General features: G+C 43.3%; 1 protein-coding gene across 1 annotated transcript in view; it reads right to left on the reverse strand.

Annotated features, from left to right (window-relative positions):
* The window catches only part of LHFPL1 (LHFPL tetraspan subfamily member 1), a 61,396-nt gene extending 42,624 nt beyond the window's left edge, over nucleotides 1-18,772 (reverse strand). Inside the window, exons 1-2 of the mRNA XM_061409516.1 lie at nucleotides 18,633-18,772; nucleotides 9,212-9,850 (exon numbers count right to left, since the gene is read on the reverse strand). Of these exons, the coding sequence (XP_061265500.1) occupies nucleotides 9,212-9,662 (451 nt within the window). The 5' untranslated portion in view covers nucleotides 9,663-9,850; nucleotides 18,633-18,772. The remainder of the gene's footprint in view (nucleotides 1-9,211; nucleotides 9,851-18,632) is intronic.
* Between the last annotated feature and the right edge of the window lie 4,125 nt (nucleotides 18,773-22,897).

Genomic DNA, 22,897 nt, shown 5'->3' on the forward strand with positions numbered 1-22,897 from the left:
CCCAAGCAAAGTTACATATTCCTTACCTCTGCTCCAGAAATACCCTGTGCTTATTTCTGTGATAAGAATATTCTGTGATATAAGCCCTTAAAACTGCCACCTGCTTTCATTACTGGACTGTGCATTCCTTGAAGGCAGGTACCATATTTCTCTTCAACTATGTATCCTTGTTACCTACTTATTACCTGGTATGTAATAAGTGCTCAATAAATGTACCTGTGTCAGAGTATGCTCTGCCTATCTAACAGATAGCTTCCTTTGCTCCCACTTCCCAAGGGGGGAGCCTTCTGAAAGGATCTCCATAGTAGAGATGAGAGGTCATCCTAGACATTCAATACAGCTACAGAATTTTAGAGAAGGAAAGGCCTTTGGAGAGTATCTACTCCAATCCCTCTCCATTACAGATGTGGGTGCTTAGACCCAGAGAGGGAAAGCAATTTACTCAAGGTCGCAGAGCCAGTTGCTGGCAATGCTTTTCTTACTAATAAGAGAGATCCTTAGAAGTGCTGTTCTTCTAGAGACAGGTGTCCAGAAATGATCACTTTTTGGCAACAGTATCTATAGTAGGCACTAGGAATCTTATAGGCATTAAGATTCAGAGACACAGCAAGAGAACAATACAATATTATATACTTGAAAGTTGCTAAGAGAGTAGATCTTAAATGATCTCACCACAAAACAATTATGTGAGGTGATTTATGTGTTCTCTAACATTATTGTGATAATCCTTTTACAATGCATACATGCATCAAATCAGTGTATTGTACACCTAACACTTACACAATGTTATGTTAATTGTATTTCAATGAAGCTGGGGAAAAAGAGAGAGAGAAAGAGATTGGGTTCTGTAGTCCATGGCAACCCACTCCAGTGTTTTTGCCTGGAGAATCCCAGGGACGAGGGAGCCTGGTGGGCTGCCATCTATGGGGTCACACAGAGTCGGACACGACTGAAGTGACTTAGCAGCAGCAGCAGCAGTCCCTAGAACTAATTTCTAATTCCAGCTCTGCCCCCTAGAGGCTGTGTGACTTTAGCAAGTTACTTAATCTCTCTGTGCCTAAATTACCTCATCTTTAAAATGGAAATAATAGTACTCTAACTTACAGGGCTGTTTCAAAAAGTAGTACTCATAAAGCTGCCAGGCACATAGAATGTGCTCAATAAAGATTTATTACTATTATTAAACAGCAGCCTCTCTCTCTCGCTCTTCCCTAACTTTCTACTTATATTCGCCATGCTAATTTCTTTCTCATGTTTTTGTCCTCATAACAGATGAAAAGTCAAAAGCTGAACAAGGCTTGATTCAAAAGTCACCTGCTTGGTGTTGTTTTCTTGCAATTTTTCTCAGGCACCAAGCCAGAAAGTAGGAATCTGCCAGGTATGTGTTCTGCCCCAGTGCAGGTGGCCACATGCTCTTCTCAACCTGCCCTACCACCCCTCCCATCCCCCAGTCTCCCTCCTGCCTTTCAGACAGGTGAGCACAATAGGTTGTAAACATACTTCATGGACTTGTAACATACAAGTGCATACTTCATTGCACTTGTAACAGAGGATTATAATACATTTGATCACAGATGAATAAAGATGTCCAAGGAGACATATTATTTTAAAAACAAAGTCACAGGGTCATTTATCCTCATTGTTGAATGGTTCTGTGAAGACCCACAGGATCTTCTAGAACTAACACCCAAAAAAGATGTCCTTTTCATTATAGGAGACTGGAACGCAAAAGTAGGAAGTCAAGAAACACCTGGAATAACAGGCAAATTTGGCCTTGGAATACGGAATGAAGCAGGTCAAAGGCTAACAGAGTTTTGCCAAGAGAATGCACTGGTCACAGCAAACACCCTCTTCCAACAACACAAGAGAAGACTCTACACATAGACATCACCAGATGGTCAATATCGAAATCAGATTGATTATATTCCTTGCAGCCAAAGATGGAGAAGCTCTATACAGTCAGCAAAAACAAGACTGGGAGCTGACTGTGGTTCTGATGATGAACTCCTTATTGCCAAATTCAGACTTATATTGAAGAAAGTAGGGAAAACCAATAAGCCACTCAGGTATGACCTAAATCAAAGCCCTTATGATTATATAGTGGAAGTGACATATAGATTCAAGAGATTAGATCTGATAGACAGAGTGCCTATGAACTCTGACCATCAACCTATGGACGGAGGTTCATGACATTGTACAGGAGGCAGGGATCAAAACCATCCCCAAGAAAAAGAAATGCAAAGAGGCAAAATGGTTGTCTGAGGAGGCCTTACAAATAGCTGAGCAAAGAAGAGAAGTGAAAGGCAAAGGACAAAAGGAAAGATATACCCATCTAAATGCAGAGTTCCTAAGAATAGCAAGGAGAGATAAGAAAGCCTTCTTCAGTGATCAATGTAAATAAATAGAGGAAAACAATAGAATGGGAAAGACTAGAGATCACTTCAAGAAAATTAAAGATACCAAGGGAACATTTCATGCAAAGATGGGCACAGTAAAGGACAGAAATGGTAGGGACCTAACAAAAGCAGAAGATATTAAGAAGAGGTGGCAAGAATACACAGAAGAACTGTACAAAAAAGATCTCCATGACTCAGATAACCACGATGGTGTGATCACTCACCTAGAGCCACACATCCTGGAATGTGAAGTCAAGTGGGCCTTAGAAAGCATCACTATGAACAAAGCTAGTGGAGGTGATGGAATTCCAGTTGAGCTATTTCAAATCCTAAAAGATGATGCTGTGAAAGTGCTGCACTCAATATACCAGCAATTTGGAAAACTCAGCAGTGGCCACAGGGCTGGAAAAGGTCAGTTTTCATTCCAATCCCAAAGAAAGGCAATGCCAAAGAATGTTCAAACTATCACACAATTGCACTCATCTCACACGCTAGCAAAGTAATGCTCAAAATTCTCCAAGCCAGGCTTCAGCAATATGTGAACCGTGAACTTCCAGATGTTCAAGCTGGATTTAGAGAAAGCAGAGGAACCAGAGATCAAATTGCTAGCTTCCATTGGATCATCAAAAAAGCAAGAGAGTTCCAGAAAAGCATCTATTTCTGCTTTACTGACTACACCAAAGCCTTTGATTATGTGAATCACAACAAACTGGAAAATTCTTAAAGAGATGGGAATACCAGACCACCTGACCTGCCTCTTGAGAAATCTGTATGTAGATCAAGAAGCAACAGTTAGAACTGGACATGGAACAACAGACTGGTTCCAAATAGGGAAAGGAGTATGTCAAGGCTGTATATTGTCACCCTGCTTATTTAACTTATATGCAGAGTACATCATGTGAAATGCTGGGCTAGATGAAGCACAAGCTGGAATTAAGATTGCTGGGAGAAATCTCAATAACCTCGGATATGCAGATGACACCACCATTATGGCAGAAAGTGAAGAAGAACTCAAGAGCCTCTTGATGAAATTGAAAGAGGAGAGTGAAAAAGCTGGTTTAATATTCAACATTCAGAAAACTAAGATCATGGCATCCAGCCCCACTATGCATGCATACATGCCAAGTCACTTCAGTAGTGTTCGACCGTGTGTGACCCTATGGACAGCAGCCCACAAGGCTCCTCCGTCCACAGGATTCTCCAGGCAAGAATACCGCAGTGAGTTGCCATTTCCTTCTCCACCAGTCCCATCATTTCATAGCAAATAGATGCAGAAACAATGGAGACAGTGAGGGACTTTATTTTGGGGGGCTCCAAAATCACTGCTGATGGTGACTGAAGACATGAAATTAAAAGATGCTTGCTCCTTGGAAGAATAGCTATGACCAACCTATACAGCATATTCAAAAGCAGAGACATTACTTTGCCAACAAAGGTCCATCTAGTCAAAGCTATGGTTTTTCCTGTAGTCATATATGGATGTGAGTAGTTACCTTTGCTGTGGAGACAGTGGAGTACGATCAGGGTATGAAGACTTAAACAACATCAGTAATAGTCTATTCCTTAAGCCTTATGATGCATATATCTGAAATATTTCATATTATATTTTCAAAAATAAATAAGTCAGCCTGAGAGGCTATGTAGAATCCAGAGTGCCAGGCATCAGCTCTTATTCGGGAGGTTTCAGTTCAGTTCAGTCAGTCAGTCATGTCTAACTCTTTGCTACCCCATGAATCGCAGCACGCCAGGCCTCCCTGTCCATCACCAACTCCTGGAGTTCACTCAGATTCATGTCCATCGAGTCAGTGATGCCATCCAGCCATCTCATCCTCTGTCATCCCCTTCTCCTCCTGCCCCCAATCCCTCCCAGCATCAAGGTCTTTTCCAATGAGTCAACTCTTCGCATGAGGTGGCCAAAGTATTGGAGTTTTAGCCTCAGCATGTCCTTCCAATGAACACCCAGGACTTGTCTCCTTTAGGATGGACTAGTTGGATCTCCCTACAGTCCAAGGGACTCACAAGAGCCTTCTCCAACACCACAGTTCAAAAGCATCAATTCTTCAGCGCTTGGCTTTCTTCACAGTCCAACTCTCACATCCATACATGACCACTGGAAAAACCATAGTCTTGACTAGATGGATCTTTGTTGGCAAAGGAATATCTCTGCTTTTTAATACGCTGTCTAGGTTGGTCATAACTTTCCTTTCAAGGAGTAAGCGTCTTTTAATTTCATGGCTGCAATCACCATCTGCAGTGATTTTGGAGCCCAAAAAAATAGCCTGACAGTTTCCACTGTTTCCCCATCTATTTCCCAAGAAGTGAAGGGACCAGATGCCATGATCTTTGTTTTCTGAATGTTGAGCTTAAAGCCAACTTTTTCATTCTCCTCTTTCACTTTCATCAATAGGCTTTTTAGTTCCTCTTCACTTTCTGCCATAAGGGTAGTGTCATCTGCATATCTGAGGTTATTGATATTTCTCCCAACAATCTTGATTCCAGCTTTTGGCTTCTTCCAGCCCAGCGTTTCTCATGATGTACTCTGCATATAAGTTAAATAAGCAGGATGACAATATACAGCTTTGACGTACTCCTTTTCTTATTTGGAACCAGTCTGTTGTTCCATGTCCAGTTCTAACTGTTGCTTCCTGACCTGCATACAGGTTTCTCAAGAGGCAGGTCAGGTGGTCTGGTATTCCCATCTCTTTCAGAAGTTTAGGAAGGCCCTAAGGAATCTGCATTTAATAAGCACACCAGGAAATTCTTATACAAGTGCTTCAAGGACCACTCTGAAAAACACTGTGATAGAACTTCCTCTCTAAAGAGATAAAGAAAAATCAATGACACCAATGCATAAAGCCCAGGGCTGAGAGTCAGAAGGCCTGGACCACATTCTCTGCTCTGCTTCAAATCTTCTACATGAGTCTTTGTTAATAGATTAACTCCTTTAAATAACATTTCCCAAACAGAAAGCCACTTTTATAATCCTTGCTCAACATGGTACATTTAAGTTAAATGATGACTGATGACAGTTTGCAAGACTTTTCAGGAAATGCTTGGTTTGCAGAGAAGATAACGGTTTTTAGAAAACACCACCCTTTCCTTGAATCACATTCTCAGTGATCTGTATCCAATGGCAATTTCATTCAGCTTGAAGCATGTAGTATTAGGACCTTATATGGAGCAAAACATTAGTGCCTGTCTGGGTTTGTTGAATTCTATCTGCTTAACTAAACCAAAATAAAAAAGTCCAGAGTGGTAGTTCTCACTTGGGTTGGGGAAAGGGAACACAGAATACACATCAGAGTCACTGGGGAGATTTTTAAAAACATGTAGCCTTCCACCTGTTGCTATGTATATCAGTATGGGAAAGAGTGAGAGAGACCATTTTTTTAAGCCCTCCAGGTGATTCTGATACATTCCCTGCTCTAGAAAGATTCTTGGCCTCCCTCAAGTAACCTGATCCAAGATCTTACACTTTTTCCTGCCAAGAGTTCTTTATATTTACTTCTCACCTATTTCTTCTTCAGTTAGCTCTCACTGAAGTTAGAGGATAATTCACAAGCATCTTGCATGTGTATACACAGGGGAATGTAAATAATGACCTTATTCTCTGGGATCAGGGGCCAGCTGGTTGGAAACCTCAGCATCCCCGGGGTTGAAATAATCTCCTGACCAGATGTTTCCTTCCCTGGTTAGAGGAGGGCATGAAGGTCCCAGTGGAAGGCTCTCTGGATCCTACACTTGTCCAGCTGGATTGGCTGCAGGTGGAGCAAATAGGACCCAAGGGCCCCATCAGGTCACCTTGCTGAATCTGACTCAGGCCAGCAGTACTTTATTTCTTCCTGTCTCTCCCACTTCCCACCGCTCATCTCTGTGGACAGCCGCCAAACTGGGGAACAAAAATCAGGCAGAGGGGAGGGAGTAGTTCTTAATGGATACTCCATCTCTTCAGTGGTTTGGGGTCTGGCAGAGATAAACCAAACCTGAAACAAATGGGCTCCTCCCCCTGATATATTTTGGTTAATGCACCAGCTGCTGAGAAGCAGTCCGGCCTGGAGCAATGAAATCAATTTCCCTCGGTTGAACAACAGGCTTCAACTTAACCCCCACAGCTCTTTCTCTTATGTCTTTTATCCGTGTAGCTCAAAACACTCTTCAGGTTTGGCTTTCTGCCACTAACAGTGCCCATCTCTGAGGAGTGAGGCACAAGATCCTGCAGAACCTTGGATAATGTTTGTATGCCAAGGAGTGCCTAGAAAATATGATACATTCAAGCAGGCTTTACCATTCCTTCACATCTGATATAACCTTGACAGGCTCCAGCTTCTAAAACGGAAATGAAAATGACTCTTAGTTGGCTGGTATTACAGATGGGGAAGTTGTGGAAATTCAGCCATCTGTCCAATATTATTCCCTTGTCCAGAGAGAAACCTTGTAGCACACCTTGGGTCTTAACTCTTTCCATGACTACTGTCAAGTGGCATTTTATTCTTGAGTTTTAAAGACCTTTATCTAAGCATAAACACTGTGACTATGTTCCTATGAGCGATAGCCAATGGGGAATATAAAATGGCAGAATCATATGAGATGAAAATGATACTGATGTTTCTGTTGCCTCTGCATGACATCTGCCACTCAGTTAAAGTTCTTCCCCACTCAGTTCATGGATTAGTTCATTAGATTAGAATGTTAATTCAAATTTAAAATTTTTACAATGAGATTTTTTTTTACAGGCTCCATTTTTTTACAATGAGCTCTCTGATGACTGCATTCAAGTAGCCTTGAGGTGCAATGGCAGTGATGAGCTAAGACAGTGCTTCTCATCAGGGACTGACTTTTTACACCCTTCACCCCCCCACACCCCAAACAGAAGACATTTAATAATGTCTTTGAGACATTTATGGTTATCACATATTCGGGAGGGTGTTCCTGACAATCAGTGGATAAAGGTGAGGGATGCTGTTAAATATACCACAATGCATAAGAATAAAATAATTGCCTACTCCCCAAAAGAAAGAAATATCTGGTCCCTTTTCCTTAGAGGAAAGAGGGAAACAGAAAACATCATCTTAACTGGCACAAAAGAGAATCCGGTACTTTTCATAAGAAGGCAAGGAACTCATAATACGTTAGCTTAGGATTTCTCAACCTTGGCACTATTGACATTTGGGACCAGATATTTCTTTGTTTTGGGGAGTAGGCAACTGTTTTATTCTTATGCATTGTGGTATATTTAACAGCATCCCTCACCTTTATCCACTGATTGTCAGTAACACTCTCCCGAATATGTGATAACCATAAATGTCTCAAAGACATTACTAAATGTCTTCTGGTTGGGGTGGGGCGGGTGAAGGGTGTAAAAAGTCAGTCCCTGATGAGAAGCACTGTCTTAGCTCATCACTGCCATTGCACCTCAAGGCTACTTGAATGCAGTTATCGGAGAGAAGAAGAAAATTAGAATCTGGGCTATCCTGCCAATGAACCAATTCAAGGAAAGAAGGGAAGTGAACATGAGAGAGGTCATTCATTTGCTTACAACCACAGGGCAACTTAGTGAAAGAGCCAGAAGTGGGATCGAAGTTTCCTGGTTCCAGTCACCCACACTGTGCTGCTAATGGAGATGACAGTTATAATGAATAGGAATTCTAAAACTTCAGGAACAACAACAAACTTCAGCCATAGATTCTACCAGCACTTTTTTCCATTTCCCCATCCAGGTGTGAAAAATAGCTCATATATTCACACACGTATTTGCCTGTGTGTCTAAACTTGCCTTTTTCTTCTCAGTTCAAATGAAACCACTCCCATTGCTTTCCTACTGTCTGCCATTTTTGCATTTTGTTCTTTCTTAGCCCATCCACACACTGCAGCATCCCAGGTCTCCCGCACTAAATTTAGAGGCAGACTGAATGAGGGAAAAGATAAGTAGAGTGAGTCGGGGCCAGAGGAAACCTGGATAGACTGTTGATGGCTACCAGTCAGGGCTAGCCTTAGATATTGCCAGATAAGCGGTCAACTGCAGTCTGCCTGGTAGCTAGCATTTCACTATTAGAGATATATTTTTTTGGTGAGGACTGCATATTAAACTCATTCAGTAATTAGCACCTTTGTGTACGTGTTAATGAGATCATGGTCCTCAGATAACTACCAGCGATCAGGGATCTTAGAGGTCAAGTTTATTTGGGAACTGTAATACTAGAGTATATAGTTGTATACCATACTAGTAGTATACTAGAGTTGCGTCCTCTGCAAATCAGACCTGGATAATATTGTTAAATGGGCACTCTGCAGGCAAAAGAATGTGATGAAAATCAGGGCCAAAAAAAACAGATATCAATTCTGCCTACTAGACAATCTTGCTGTGAATAAAACCCTGATGTAGATTGCGCTTTGGGGAGTCCCAGACCAGGTATTTCAAAGGAGCCCCCATTCAGAGTCTTGTTGTTGTTATCCAGTTGCCAAGTCATGTCTGATTCTTTGTGAACCCCCCGTACTGTAGCACCCCAGGCTCCTCTGTCCATGGGATTCCCCAGGCAAGAATACTGGAGTGGACTGCCATTTCCTTCCCCAGGGGATCTTTCCAACTCAGGGATTGAACCTGTGTCTCCTGCATTGGTAGGCAGATTCTTTACCATCTGAGTCACAAGGGAAGCCCATTCACAGCCTTAGCCCATTCACAGCCTTAGTCCATTCACAGCCTTAGAGTTGGACAAAGAGGAGAAGCTGTAAGTGGATTTCCCTGTAAGGCAACACGCCCACTATGCCCACCCCTGCAAAGCTCCCCAACCTCTCCAATCTCAGCCACACAGTCTTACCTCCCACGAACTGTGCAGCTCCCATGCAACGTCCCATCATTCTGGAGATGAGTTCTTCCATGCAGCAGCCCAGGACAGCAGCCAGTGCCACCAGGAGCAGCAGAGCACAGCCAGCACCTGTCACCACTGTGCACATCTGCCAGGCCAGGCTGGGGATGGCACTGAAGCTGGCATAGCGCCCACACTCTTCAACCATGATCAGACTCTGCCCCTCTCCCCTCACAGGGTAATTGCACCTCCGGAATGTGCTGAATGACACTGGCTTCCCCAGCTGAGATCCAAAGAGCCAATAAGGCAGGAAGTAACTGGTAGAACTGGCCACGGCGGTAACAAGGGACAGGAAGGCCCAGAGGGTCCCTACCAGGGTCAGGCTGCTCCTCATAGTCCCAGGTTTCTCGGTGGGGATGGGGAGATGAGTCGGTTCACAGCACCAAATGCAGAAAGTTGTCATGTAGGCTCCACCAGCCTAGTTTTCATCTGCCTGGCCAGCCCCAGGGCTCAGTCATGTGCTTCTTGGCCCTTACTTCTGGATAAGGTTATTGTCTTGAGGACCATTTGGGTCCCTATGGGATTCTGCTCTCCACCGCTTTTCTCATCTTCCCTTCCTTCCACCTGGTTCAGACTTCTATGATCTCTAGGCTGCAATGGAAGAACCACAGAAGTGAATTAGTGACTGTTTCGTCTACTCCAATGCAGCCTGCCTGAGTGTGTGAATGCTAAGTCATTTCAGTTGTGACCAACCCTTTGTGACACTATGGATTATAGCCCGCCAGGCTCCTCTGTCCATGTGATTCTCCAGGCAAGAATACTGGAGTGGGTTGCCATGCCCTCCTCCAGGGGATCTTCCCAATCCAGGGACCTAACCCACATCTCTTACATCTCCTGCATTGGCAAGCAGGTTCTTTACCACTAGCATCACCTGGGAAGCCCAGTGCAACCCAAACAGAGAGCTTTCAGTTCTTGACATCTAATTTGGAACAAGGGGTAAGAGGGAGGCCTGAATCAAACCTAGGCTCTCCAAAGAGCCCTCAATTTCTGATGGAATGACCTTGTTTACCTGAGGCCTGGAAGGAGGTACTGCCTCAAGAGGGCCAGGATCCAAGGTGCTTTCAGAGAATGAAGGAAAAAGGAAGATCACTCACAGGGCCTGCCCATACTCCAAGGGAGAAGAGGGAAGGAGCGCTCACCATGGAGTTAAAGGATGTGCCCATTTGACCTTAGTAGGATATCCAAGAGAGCATTAACTTGGGCTTTCCCAATATTGCATCAGTTAGGTTTAAATGGGTAAATAAAATAAGGGGCACCTAGTCTCAATCCTTATGTTCATCACTGAGCGAGCTCTGTTTAGTCACTTTTCCCCAAGAACAAAAAAGGAGGCACCATCCCAAACAATGAGAGTTGTTTAACACTAAACTGTCTACTAAGAAAAGCTGCCCAGTCCTTTGCTGAATATAATCATCAAAACTTCTCTCTCTGAAACAGATCTGGTTCCCCCTGCCTGGCTGCAGGAACATAGATCTCGAGCTGTAAGGGCCTTTCAAGATGCCTTTTGGAACAAGTCATCTCAGATTCAAGACGCTGAGTGCCTTTTTAAATTTAATCTCCTCAGCCCAGCTCACAAATGGCTTTCACAGACCCCACTGTCAAAAATCAACTGCTTCCTTCCCAACTACATTAATCTGCCATTGCATTCTGGCCTGTTTCTCAATGAAGGCAGCCAGAGACCACACTGCAGCCTGCTGACAGCACTGTGAACATCTCCAGCAAACAGGTGGTGGAATCTGTTTCAGAAACTTCATGATTCATCACCACTGCTTAAAGTTACAGGTGGTGGGAAAGGGGAGAAGGGGTAGGGGACTAAAGGCAGGGGAATTATAGGAACTGTCCATGGGGTCACCACCTTGCCAGTTGAGACATGGCCAGAAACAAGTAGCAGTTGTACTCAGAGTCTCAGGGACCTTTCCCAGCCATGTCACAACTATCATCAAACAATGTCTGGCATAAAGCAGGCACTGCCATCCATGTATATTTAATGAAACCCATTCTAGAGAAGCATCCAATTTCTAGGCTGGCAGAAATCTTGATGAATCACCTAATTCAACCTTTTTTTTTTTTTTTTTACATATGGGGAGGTGTGGCCTTGTAAGTGGGTAGTGATTTCCCCCAAATCACAGAGAATTTAGCAAGCAGCCAGACTGGAATAAGAAACCCAATCTACAGATGCCTAGGCCAGTACTGTTGTACTCCACAGTGCAAACCACCTTCCTCCTCTATCACTTTACATATAGAAATACAGAGAGGAAATGATTTCCTCAAGGGTAAAGAACTAGTGGAGTACCCTGGCTGGATCAGAGTCCAGTTATTCGATTCTTAGTATAATGCTCTTTTCTTGCTTCACCACAATTCCCCTCCCAATACAGATATATTGTGTGCTGTGTGTTTTGCACAGGAAGGGAGCAGAGACTATAAATTGCAGGTGTTTACTTTGGAATGTTAGGGCTTGGGAAGAAAGTGCCCTGAGCTGGGCCCCAGGGAATGAGGCTTTGTGCCTGAGAGTTGGGGGAATGAAAGAAAGATGTGATGCAGGGTTGAAAGCCAACAGGAGAAGTGAAACTAGTCTTGAGTAATTGCTGTTAGAAAGCAGGTATGCTTGGCCGCAATGAGGTAATGCCTCTGCTTGCTATATTAGAGCATGTAAGATTATGGAAAATGCAAGCAGCTCTCTTTTATGAGCTCACTTCCTGGTGAAGAAGCCCAGGCCAGAGGATGAGAGGAAACAAGCTGATAAACAGCTGCTGGGTGCACCATCATATTCCCTTCCAAGACCATTGTTTCATGTGCTCTGGCAAACAATCTCCTCAGGCTGGTAAGAAAGGTAGTACCCCTGGTTTACAAATGAGCAAATATGGAATCTAAAAAAATGGTACTGATGAACCTATTTGCAGGGAAAGAATGGAGATGCAGACGTAGAGAGTGGACTTGTGGACACAGCGGGGGAAGGAGAGCAGGATGAATGGAGAAAGTAGCACTGACATATATACACTATCATGTGTAAAGTAGATAACTAGTGGGAAGCTATTGTAGCCCAGCCTGGTCCTCTGTGATTACCCAGAAGGGTGGGATGTGGGGAGGGGAGGGAGGCTCCAGAGGGAGGGGATATATGTATAATTCCTGCTGTTTTGCATTTTGTATGGCAGAAACCAACATTGTAAAGCAATTTTTCTCCAATTAAAAATAAATTTAAAAAATAAAGCTAAGGAACTTGCCCAAATTTACACAGTGACTCAAATGGCAACACTATCATTTCTCACCTCTCACTTCACCCTCCCCATATTCTTCCTCATCACCCCAAAAGTGTTTCAACGAAAAGCCTCCATGGTTTCCCACCCACAATGGCAAATCTGTTTAAGGATGATGAAAAAAATCAGACAGGAAGGACAGGCAAGGCAGGAGGAAGGCGACTTTCTGTACCCAGCATGTCACCACCAGGACCAGGGCATTAGATATTTCAAGTTTGTAGTCAGAACTAACCCCGTATGTCCACCATGAATGTTTATCATCTTGAGATCAAGTCCCAGGACAAAAGCCAATAGAAGGGAAGAGAGTATAAGGCGGAGAAAGGGACTAAATCGGTGAGTGGTACCTAGGCTATACTAAAATAGGAGGAGGACTTCTGATATAAGGTAATCACCATCTGTGCCAAGACAGGCTGTTTAAAAACCTATAAGACTACCAACCACTGTTGCCATCATTTCATTTTAAATATGCCATTTTGAAGCCAAGAGATAGGGAGGTGGAATTACAAAATTCAGTTTAAATTAAATATGTTTAGCTTTATAAAAACTCATTGGCTTTCAGAATTTAAATCAAATACTTTCAACTTCAGGAAAAACTCATTCTCCTTATCTCATTTAGAACTAGGATGTCCAACCATGCTAGTTAACTTGGGACTAAGGGATGTGGGATTGTCAGGGATGAAACTATTAATAGGAAAGTCCCCAAATGGATGAGTTAGTCATTCTATCTAGGACTAGAAGTGTGGTGAGCCAGCATAATCCATGGACAGCAGGTTGAGAATCACTGCCACAGATAATTTTCTCTTGCTCTCTCTCCAGGACTCAAACAATATAAAGTGAAAAGTTACCATGGAATTAAATAATGGAGAGATGAAATCTTTATATCCTGAAGGTAAAATCTTTCTGAATCATAGGCTTGACCTCATGCAGTAAAGAAAGGGAGGTCAGAGATCCCATTGCTCAATATTTTCTGAGCACAAAATAAGTCCCAGCCCAGCTTCTCCTACGGCAATGGCCCACATGGGGTCTGCATGTACACTGTTATATGTTCACACAGAGAAATGCATTCAACCAAATGCTTTGAGTTACTGCACCACCTGTCATGGAGTAACCTCCCTTCATGACAGCCCTCCAAAGCAATCAAGTTCATTCCCAGGAGCTAGATAAGTCTCTTTTACATTCACATAAATAAAAGTCACACACAATGCTATACTTCACTTTACTTCTCTTGTGTATTTCATGTAGCAATCACTTTGTCTCCCTGTCCTGGAAGGCCTCACCACACAGCCACACTGGATTTCAGAAACCAAGAACTCAGCCTGGTGCTCCCGCTAAATGGTCCAGTAACCAGGTATTGCTAAGTTGGCTACTGTCCCTCTCTCTTTGTTTATCACATGGTCTCTCCGCCTTGGTTGCTCTAGCTCCTCAACGGATCACATGCCTGTTTCTGAGAGTGGCTGTATGAGATGCAATGAGTGTGGCTAGAAAGTTATAATGACCAGGGTGGAAGCATGAAGGCTGTTCTAAATTTATTGTCCTTACTAGAGACTAGTAGTAAGGATACAGTGGTCATTTTAAAATAGACTCATGCATAGAGGTCATTTCAACCTATAAGATGTAGGAAACACTCCTAAGCCATACATACCAAATGATTATCTATACTGCTTTTAAAGAACTCTAGAGAAAAGAGGACTCAACAGTTTTTCTCAGTAGCTTGATGACTCTCACTGTCAATAAATAATTTATGTCTCATTTTAAACCTTTTTCTGATACAGTTCAGTTCAGTTCAGTTCAGTTGCTCAGTCGTGTCTGACTCTTTACAACTCCATGAACCTCAGCACTCCAGGCCTCCCTGTCCATCACCAACTCCCAACTTAAGACCAATTCCTTTGGTCAGGTCCTCAGAGGAAATGGAGGACAGATTGGCCACTGTCATCCAGAGAAGAGCCCTTCATCAACACAGATTAACTCAGATTGCTGGTATCTTGTGCTCAGTTGCTCGGTTGTGTCAAACTCTTGCGACCCCATGGATCATAGCCCACCAGGCTTTGCTGTGCATGGGATTCTCCAGGCAAGAATACCAGAGTGGGTTGCCATGCCCTCCTCCAGGGAATCTTCCCAACCCAGGGATTTAGCCTGTGTCTCTTGCATCTCCTGCATTGGCAGGAGGATTCTTTACCATCTGAACCACAAGGGAAGCCCTGCTGGTACCTTACCTTTGGACTTTTCCTCCCCAAATGAGCACTCTACCTCTCCCTGTGGTGTCTCCTTCCCAAGCCTGTCATCATTTGTTCTCAACTTTTCACTCCTGTGTATTCCTACTTATATGTGTGCACTTACTTAGTATCAATGAAACCGAAAACATTGCTCTTGTATTTTTCTTGGTGGAGAAAAATAAAGCAAATTCTTCCAACACCTTATCTCCTCCCCAGTCTTCATGGAAAAGGACTCAAAACACTACCAGTTTTGGACTGGTTTGTGAGAAGCAGCTTTGTTGGCACTGTTATTGGCAAGAGAATATGAATGGGCATTTCTCATCACACCCCCAAACAATGTGCATAGCCTACTAGCCAACCCTTTAACAAATAGTGGGTTTGCCAAAAAGTTTTTCCATAACAGCTTACAGAAAAACCTGAAAGAACTTTTTGGCCAACCCTATTCATCATACTCAGTGTTGAGACTTTAAGAAATAATTAATAAGCATAGGCATATGGTTTCAGTAGGTAAATAGAGTCCTACTCCAGAAAAGTTTCTTGCTCTTGTATCGAATTGGGTATATAAGCAACATGACCATTCTAGATCTTTCTGCTTCAGTGCGTGCTAAGTCACTTCAGTTGTGTCCAACTCTGTGTGACCCTATGGACTATAGCCTGCCAGGCTCCTCTGTCCATGGGATTCTCCAAGCTAGAATACTGGAATAGGTAGCCATTTCCTTTTCCAAGGGATCTTCCCGACCCGGGATGGAACCTTGGTCTCCTGCACTGCAGATGGATTCTTTACCACAAGTGCGACCTGCTTCAGACACAGCCTCAAAAAGAATCTATAACCACTTTCCAAGTATTTCTTGCCTTATTTTCTGCCACCTGAGTTCACCCAGAATTTTCTCCTCTATACATCTCCCCAATGGGCATCTCTCCAGATTCTCCTATGCCTGAAATCATCTCATGACTTATCTACCCCCAGAATTGTGTTTGTTTCCCATTTGTATTGTGGTGACTTGAAGAAGACCTCACTTTTTGTAAGGTTTATTGAGGTACACTTGATATATGAAAATCTGCGCATATTCAATGTATATATCTCGATGAGTTTGGACACATGCCTACATCTGTAACACCATCACCACAGCCAAGGCACTGAATATATTCATAATCTTCAAAAAGTTCCTTGTAATGAATGTGGGTCAGTTCTAGTGAGGTGGATGAACCTAGAGCCTGTTACACAGGGTGAAGTAAGTCAGAAAGAGAAAAATATCATGTATTAACCCATATATATGAAATATAGAAAAACTGTACTGATGAACCTATTTGCAGGGCAGGAGTAGAGATGCAGACCTAGAGAATGGACTTGTGGACATAGAGGGTAAGGAGAGGGTGGAACGAATTTAGAGAGTAGCACTGAAACATATAAACTACCATATGTAAAACAGATAGCTAATGGGAAGTTGCTGTATAACACAGGGAGCTCAACCCAGTGCTCTGTGACAACATAAAGGGGTGGTATGGGGTGGCGGTAGGAGGGAGTCTGGAGAGGGAGGAGACATGTATACTTATAGCTGATTCGTGTTGTTGTACAGCAGAAACCAACACAACATTGTAAAGCAATTATCCTCCAATTAAAAATAAAGAAACAAATTGAAAAAACAAGTTCCTTGTATTGTTTTGTGAGTTTGTGTGTGTGAAGAAAACTTAACACAAGGTCTGTCCTTGCAGTGTATTTTTGAAGTGCACAACACCATACTGTTAACCACAGGCACAAAGCTGTACAGAATATCTCTAGAAGTTTTTCACCTTGTGTAACTGAAACTTTATGCCTACTGAGAAACAGCTCCACATTCCCCCTTCCTCCAGCCCCTGGCAACCACCATTCTACTCTATGCTTATAAAGACCTCACTTTAGGTCTAAATCTTGTCTTTCAAATCCTCAGATTTCTTGCTTGTGGATTGTCTTTCTAAGTCTTCTCCCTCCTCCCATCCTCTTTTAATCTGGGGTAGAAAGACTAGCAAAAGTAGCTGTGTTGGGTTTGTTTGTTCATTTATTTGCATTTCTCCATCCTGAGGTGAAGATGTTCACCAGGAGGTAAGATATTGGGAGGCAGGAAGCCAGGGAGTTAGTGCCAAGAGAGGACCAACCGAGTCATCAATAACCTAGAAGGTCAATTCTAAATAATCACGTTGGCCATGGAGAGACAGGGAAAGCCCATAAAAAGAACCTCCATGTTATGTCCTGGGCTATTCCCTTTCTCCTGAGTCTGAGATTAGAAAGGTGGAAATTGGAATGATTTCCCTAAATTTTATATGAGCTTCTCCCTTCTTTGTAAAAATAAAATAAAATACTGCTCATTGAGCTCCCTGTCTGTCTTTTGCTTTGGAAAGTGGGGTATCAATCAGAGATCTTCACCCCAGGTCTTATTTTGCCTGGACCAGTGCCACCACATTTAGTGTTCAATTGGTCGGCTAGGAGACCTATCTCTCACCCTCCATGGGTTAGGAACTACTCCAACCAGCCTGCTCTGGCAAGACACCGTTAAGTTCTATCAATGGATTAGCTGGTAAAGCATTTCCCTACAACCTTAAGTTAACAGCCCCAGCCCTACTATTGTTGCCCAGTACTCCCTCTACCCATGACCTCCAGTAATGAATAAAATGCCACCACAGCTGACCTCCTCCATTCAATGAATCTAGCCAGTGTAGGAAGAAGGTGCACTGAATGCTTCTCCTACTTCAGCAGACATGAGAGGCAGCCTGGCATGTGAAGAGTGTTTTTCAAATGGGGTCTCCTAACACCTCTGCATCAGAATCACCATCAGTACTTGTCCAAAATGTAGACTACAACCTCCTTTTAGGATTCACTGAATTAGAATCTATGGAATTTGCATTTTTCAAAAATCCTCAGTTGATTCTGATGGAAACTAATGATTGAGAAATAGCATGTTCATGGACAAGAGTCCAGATTTTGGAATCCAGATCTGGGATAGGGTCTGCCCCTTACAAGTTAGATGAACTTGAAAGGCTCACTTAAAACCTATGAGTTCGAGTTTCCTCTATAAAATGAAGATGATGGAACACCGAGTTCAAGTGAAGTATCATCTGTGCTGTTATCCTAACACCAGGATAAGTAATTCTCCCATCTACTAGAGAAGACAATATCGTCCCATTAAGTAATAGAGAAGACTCAGAGTCACTCAAGAAGGAGAACATTATTCCTCTTCCCTTTCTCCCCTAACCAGTATCTCAGTGATTTCTCCTCACCATGAGACTTATTTCTGCTTTGTTTCCTACCACGAAACAGAATTATTTGGCCCAGTGTTCCTTTCAAGAATGGATTTATAGCTAAACTATTTCAGGTTTTTCTGGAAATCATCATGCTTTGGCACACAGTAGGAACTCAAATATTTACTGAGCAAATGCAATCTTTTACTTCCAGTCCAACTCACTTCAACATCTGCATTTCAGTTTAACCCAAGCACCCCATTTCAGTACTGTAACCCCAATTTTGGCAAGTCTAAGAAGTCAACCCAGCACATCAGCAAACCCGATCCACTTTTATTTCTATAGACAGGTCAGAACAAAATCCTTCCCTCCACTCCCAGAGACACGGACTTCCTCTCCTCAAGTTACCAACTCTCCTGGGGAAACCAACCAGCATTTAACTCTTAGGTCTTCACACCGTGTCAACACGAAACGGGAATCCAGCCCCGATTCCTCTTAGCCTCTGTGCAAACAACAGACTTGAGGAAGTAAAAATGAACCAGTTTGCCTTTGGGAAGAAAACAGCTTCTCTGAGCTGTCAGATGAAAGGGCAGGAAGCCTGAGAAAGGAAGGGGAGAAGGGGGGCTGAGCAAGGGGAGAGCAAACAGTTTCTTATCCAGCTGTTTCAATTGTATTTGGCCCAAGTTGCAAATTTACCTTCTGACCACGAAGGCTGATTGACTTATTCCCTGTCTTCAGACTCACATCTGAGAAACAACTTCTCCTCACAGCTTGTCAGAGGGGATGGGAATTCCAGCTGCTCTTTGCAGTGATGCCTGAAAAAAACTTGCTTTACCTTTGGGAGAGAGAGGCGGAGTCTAACCTAATGGGAATTAACTCCAAACATGCTGGTGTCTTCAAAGTCAGCCTCAGACATGCAGGCACTTGTAGCTCAGCAGGCACAGCGTCCCCCACCTCCATCCTCACAGATGCCAAGTCAGCTGTGCGTGAGTAAGTGAGAGTGTGCATGCGTGTGTATATGCGTGTGTGTATGAGTGTGTGCAGGCATGTCCACACTTGAACTGCATAGCTGTCTCACTTCCTCACCTGCTGCCCAAATGCCTGCTGAGGAATAGAGGTTCTCCCTAACTTCCCAAACCCTAAATAATCTCACCATGTATATTACATAGCAGATTTACATGGCTGGAAATGACTCAGTAGACACATGCATGAAGGAAGTAGGACAGAATAAACTCTTTTCCCCAAACTGATTTCCACTATATGACGGGGAAGGTGCTCCAACAGGGCCATCCATGACTCCAAGGTCTCCCAAGTTTACACTGAAAAAGTTGAAATCACACATTGAAAAGGCTAAATAATACTTTTTTTAAAAAAATAACAGTACTATCAAAAAATAATAGCAGCACTACCAAAAGTCAATGTTTAATATCCCAAAGCACCAATAACTGTTTTTATATTTGAGAGAAGAATTGAGAAGTCTGGAGATTCATGAAGCTTTGCCTGACACTCTGCTCCAAGCTGATGTCATTTCTCCCACCTCTAATGTCCCTGGCACTATATATTTATTTCAGGAAATTTATTACCTTCTACCTTGTATCAACTTTTTGCATGTATGTATCCTTTCACCTCTGAGTTGCCTTGTGAACAGGGAACTTGGCTGAACAAAATGAGTTAGAAGAAGGAATGGTAACTAGCTAAACTTAATAGAGCATACTGTTGTGTTGTTGTGTGTTAGTTGCCCGGTCGTATCTGACTCTTTGCGAACCCATAGACTGTAGCCCACCAGGCTCCTCTGTCCAAGGAATTTTCCAGGCAAGAATATTGGAGTGGGTAGCCATTCACTTCTCCAGGGGATCTTCTTGAACAAGGGATCAAACTGGGGTTTCCTGCATTGAAGGTGGGTTCTTTACCATCTGAGCTACCAGGGAAGCCCTAATAGAGCATACTGCTGCTGCTGCTGTTAAGTCGCTTCAGTCATGTCTGACTCTGTGCGACCCCATAGACGGCAGCCCAGTAGGCTCCTCTGTCCCTGGGATTCTCCAGGCAAGAATTACGGAGTGAGTTGCCATTTCCCTCTCCAGTGCATGAAAGTGAAAAGTGAAAATGAAGTCGCTCAGTCGTGCCCGACTCTTAGCGACCCCATGGACTGCAGCCTACCAGGCTCCTCAGTCCATGGGATTTTCCAGGCAAGAGTACTGGAGTGGGGTGCCATTGCTTCTACCCATTTCCCTTGTTCCTTACAGAACTGGTCTAATTGTAGAACAGTATTATACTTAAGAGACCCTTTGACTGGCCACTGTTCGCCATCCTCCAATGGATACTGTGGCCATGCAGCATCACATAGGAAGACCAGGTGTGTCTCCTCTAAGCCCTGGGGATCAAATCTATCTGTTTTTCAGGATACAGTTCAAAGGAGTGAGGCTGGAATTGTTAGCTCCCATCTGTAAGACAGGAAAAAAGTGACCAGCACCATTTTTCTACCGGAGGCATCCCTCCCTGCTCTAGATGGGGGTGTAGACAGACTTTACACCAAAAGATTTTCCTTCCCGGTCGGATTTAGTCTGTCCCTTACCCACGCAGGCACCGTCCGAGTCCCTCTCAGTTCTACCACCGAGATGGGGTGGGCATGTACCAGGGGTAGACTTGATAGCATCCCTACTTGACGTCCAGCTCTTCACCCTTAACTTTGCTTGCCTCTGAAGCCACCCAGGGTGCAATCAGAGTAAACTTCTGGAATGCCTCCCAAGCTAAGACCACTGGGGAAAACATTTGTCACCTGAGTGCCTGTAAACCCATTGCAGTCCCAATCTGAGTAACCTTTAACCTCAGAGATGTTCTTGGAGCTAGAGCTCCATCTAGCTTCCGAATTTTCAATTCCTAGCGAGGCTAGGCGCTTTCTTGACTACCAATCCAAGTTTGGGACCTAAACCACAGTACACAGTAACAGTATAGATCACAAGTCCCTTGAAAGTCTCTGATCCAATAGATTAGGTTAGTACTTCTAATTCCCAAGGAGTTATGAAATGGTCAAAGAGACCAAAAAGTTTGACCGAGAAAGGAGAGTTCGGTCCACATGCTTTGCCCATTTCTGGTCGGTTCCCAAAGGAGACATTGGGTGCCTCTTGGCATTGGCAGGTCGGTATAACCCCCAGAAAGGTTTCTGCAATAAGCCGTATGAGATCACTGTGGAACCGCAGAGCAGGGCTCCTTACTTGCTTCATGCAGGGCATGTCATTCATTTACACAAGCACACCGTAGAGTTAGTAAAGCATAGCAGAAAATGTGTTTGCTAAGAGAACAAAGAACTAGAGCTCCAAACATCCTTACCTTGTCCTGAAGGATCCCGGACGAGCCCCCAAGATGAAAGGTTGTTGTTGAATCACGCGAAGACATCAGGATTCTTGGCCCCCGGAGGAGAAGAATTCAATCCAGGGCCAGAGACAAGGCTTGATCGCTCAGAGCTTTTGTGTAATAAAGTTTTATCAAAGTATAAAGGAGACAGAGAAAGCTTCTGACATAGGCATCAGAAGGGGGCAGAAAGAGTACCCAATAGAGCATACTAGACTGATCCAAAGAAACTTTCCTTCCATAATGGCCCACTTACCTTCTCAGAATGCTATGGAGGTTATCAGACCTGTTATAATTCAGAATATGAGAGCAAGTGAACTAGCAGTTTAGCACATTCATTGTAGCCTGAGTATTTAATGAAGTTGTTGAAATTTTTCCCATGGGCATTTCTGTCTTTCATCAGTGATATAGCCTTATATTCATGAATGTATGCATTTGTCTGTCTTGCTACTTTCCACCAGCACTTTCTAACCATTTTTTTCCTGCTCCAGCACACTGATAAACCACATTTCCATCTGTAATGATGGCTTACTAAGGCAGTTTCTGGGGGAGGAAGAGGTGACCCCATAGGTTGAATGTCAAACTTTCAGTAGTATAAACTCCCAAGATAAGTTTTATAATCTTCCTGTTCATGTCCTCTTGAGTAGTACTGCTTCAGATATCAGATCACATCAGATCAGTCGCTCAGTCGCGTCCGACTCTTTGCAATCCCATGAATTGCAGCACGCCAGGCCTCCCTGTCCATCACCAACTCCCGGAGTTCACTCAGACTCACGTCCATCGAGTCAGTGATGCCATCCAGCCATCTCATCCTCTGTTATGACCTTCTCCTCCTGCCCCCAATCCCTCCCAGCATCAGAGTCTTTTCCAATGAGTCAACTCTTTGCATGAGGTGGCCAAAGTACTGGAGTTTCAGCTTTAGCATCATTCCTTCCAAAGAAATCCCAGGGCTGATCTCCTTCAGAATGGACTGGTTACTATATAAAGAGAAATGCTGACCCTTTCTCATTAAAAATAAGTCAATATTAACAGACACTGTGTGTGAGATATGGCTAAAAATTTTGACATCAGAAAGATAGTGATTCTGTGCTATGCATTGATAAAGATTGCCTTTTGCTTAGTGGCTACACCTGACATTTGGGTAACATCACTATCTGCAATTCTAAGAAGAGCTAATTTTTACTTTTTTATCCTCTTTTTCTTGTGCCTCCAGTTCCTTTGAGTGGAATACCATGTAAACTTAAATGTATGCTAAATAACAATCAAATTTATTGGGTAAAGTTTTGTTTCCTGTTCTTAATTTAACAACTGATAGTGACCTTGGGGAAAAAAATTTGCTGGCATCTTGCAGCTCTTGGTAAATTTACATCTGAAAAGGCTTTTCAACCCTGCTTCCATAATATCATATGGGAAGGATTGAGAAGGGAACACATCTTATTAGTCATTTAAGGGACAGGGTGATATATAATATTTTAATAATACTAAAATGGGTATTGGTCAGGGACCTGGGGAATACCTACATTTTGCCTTTGATCAGTATGAAACAAGAGATCCTGTGAAGATAAGATATGGTGACAGGTGATTCTGATACATTGCCCCACCTCACCCTCATT

Source organism: Bos javanicus, chromosome X, assembly GCF_032452875.1.
Source record: "Bos javanicus breed banteng chromosome X, ARS-OSU_banteng_1.0, whole genome shotgun sequence".
NCBI lineage: Eukaryota > Metazoa > Chordata > Mammalia > Artiodactyla > Bovidae > Bos > Bos javanicus.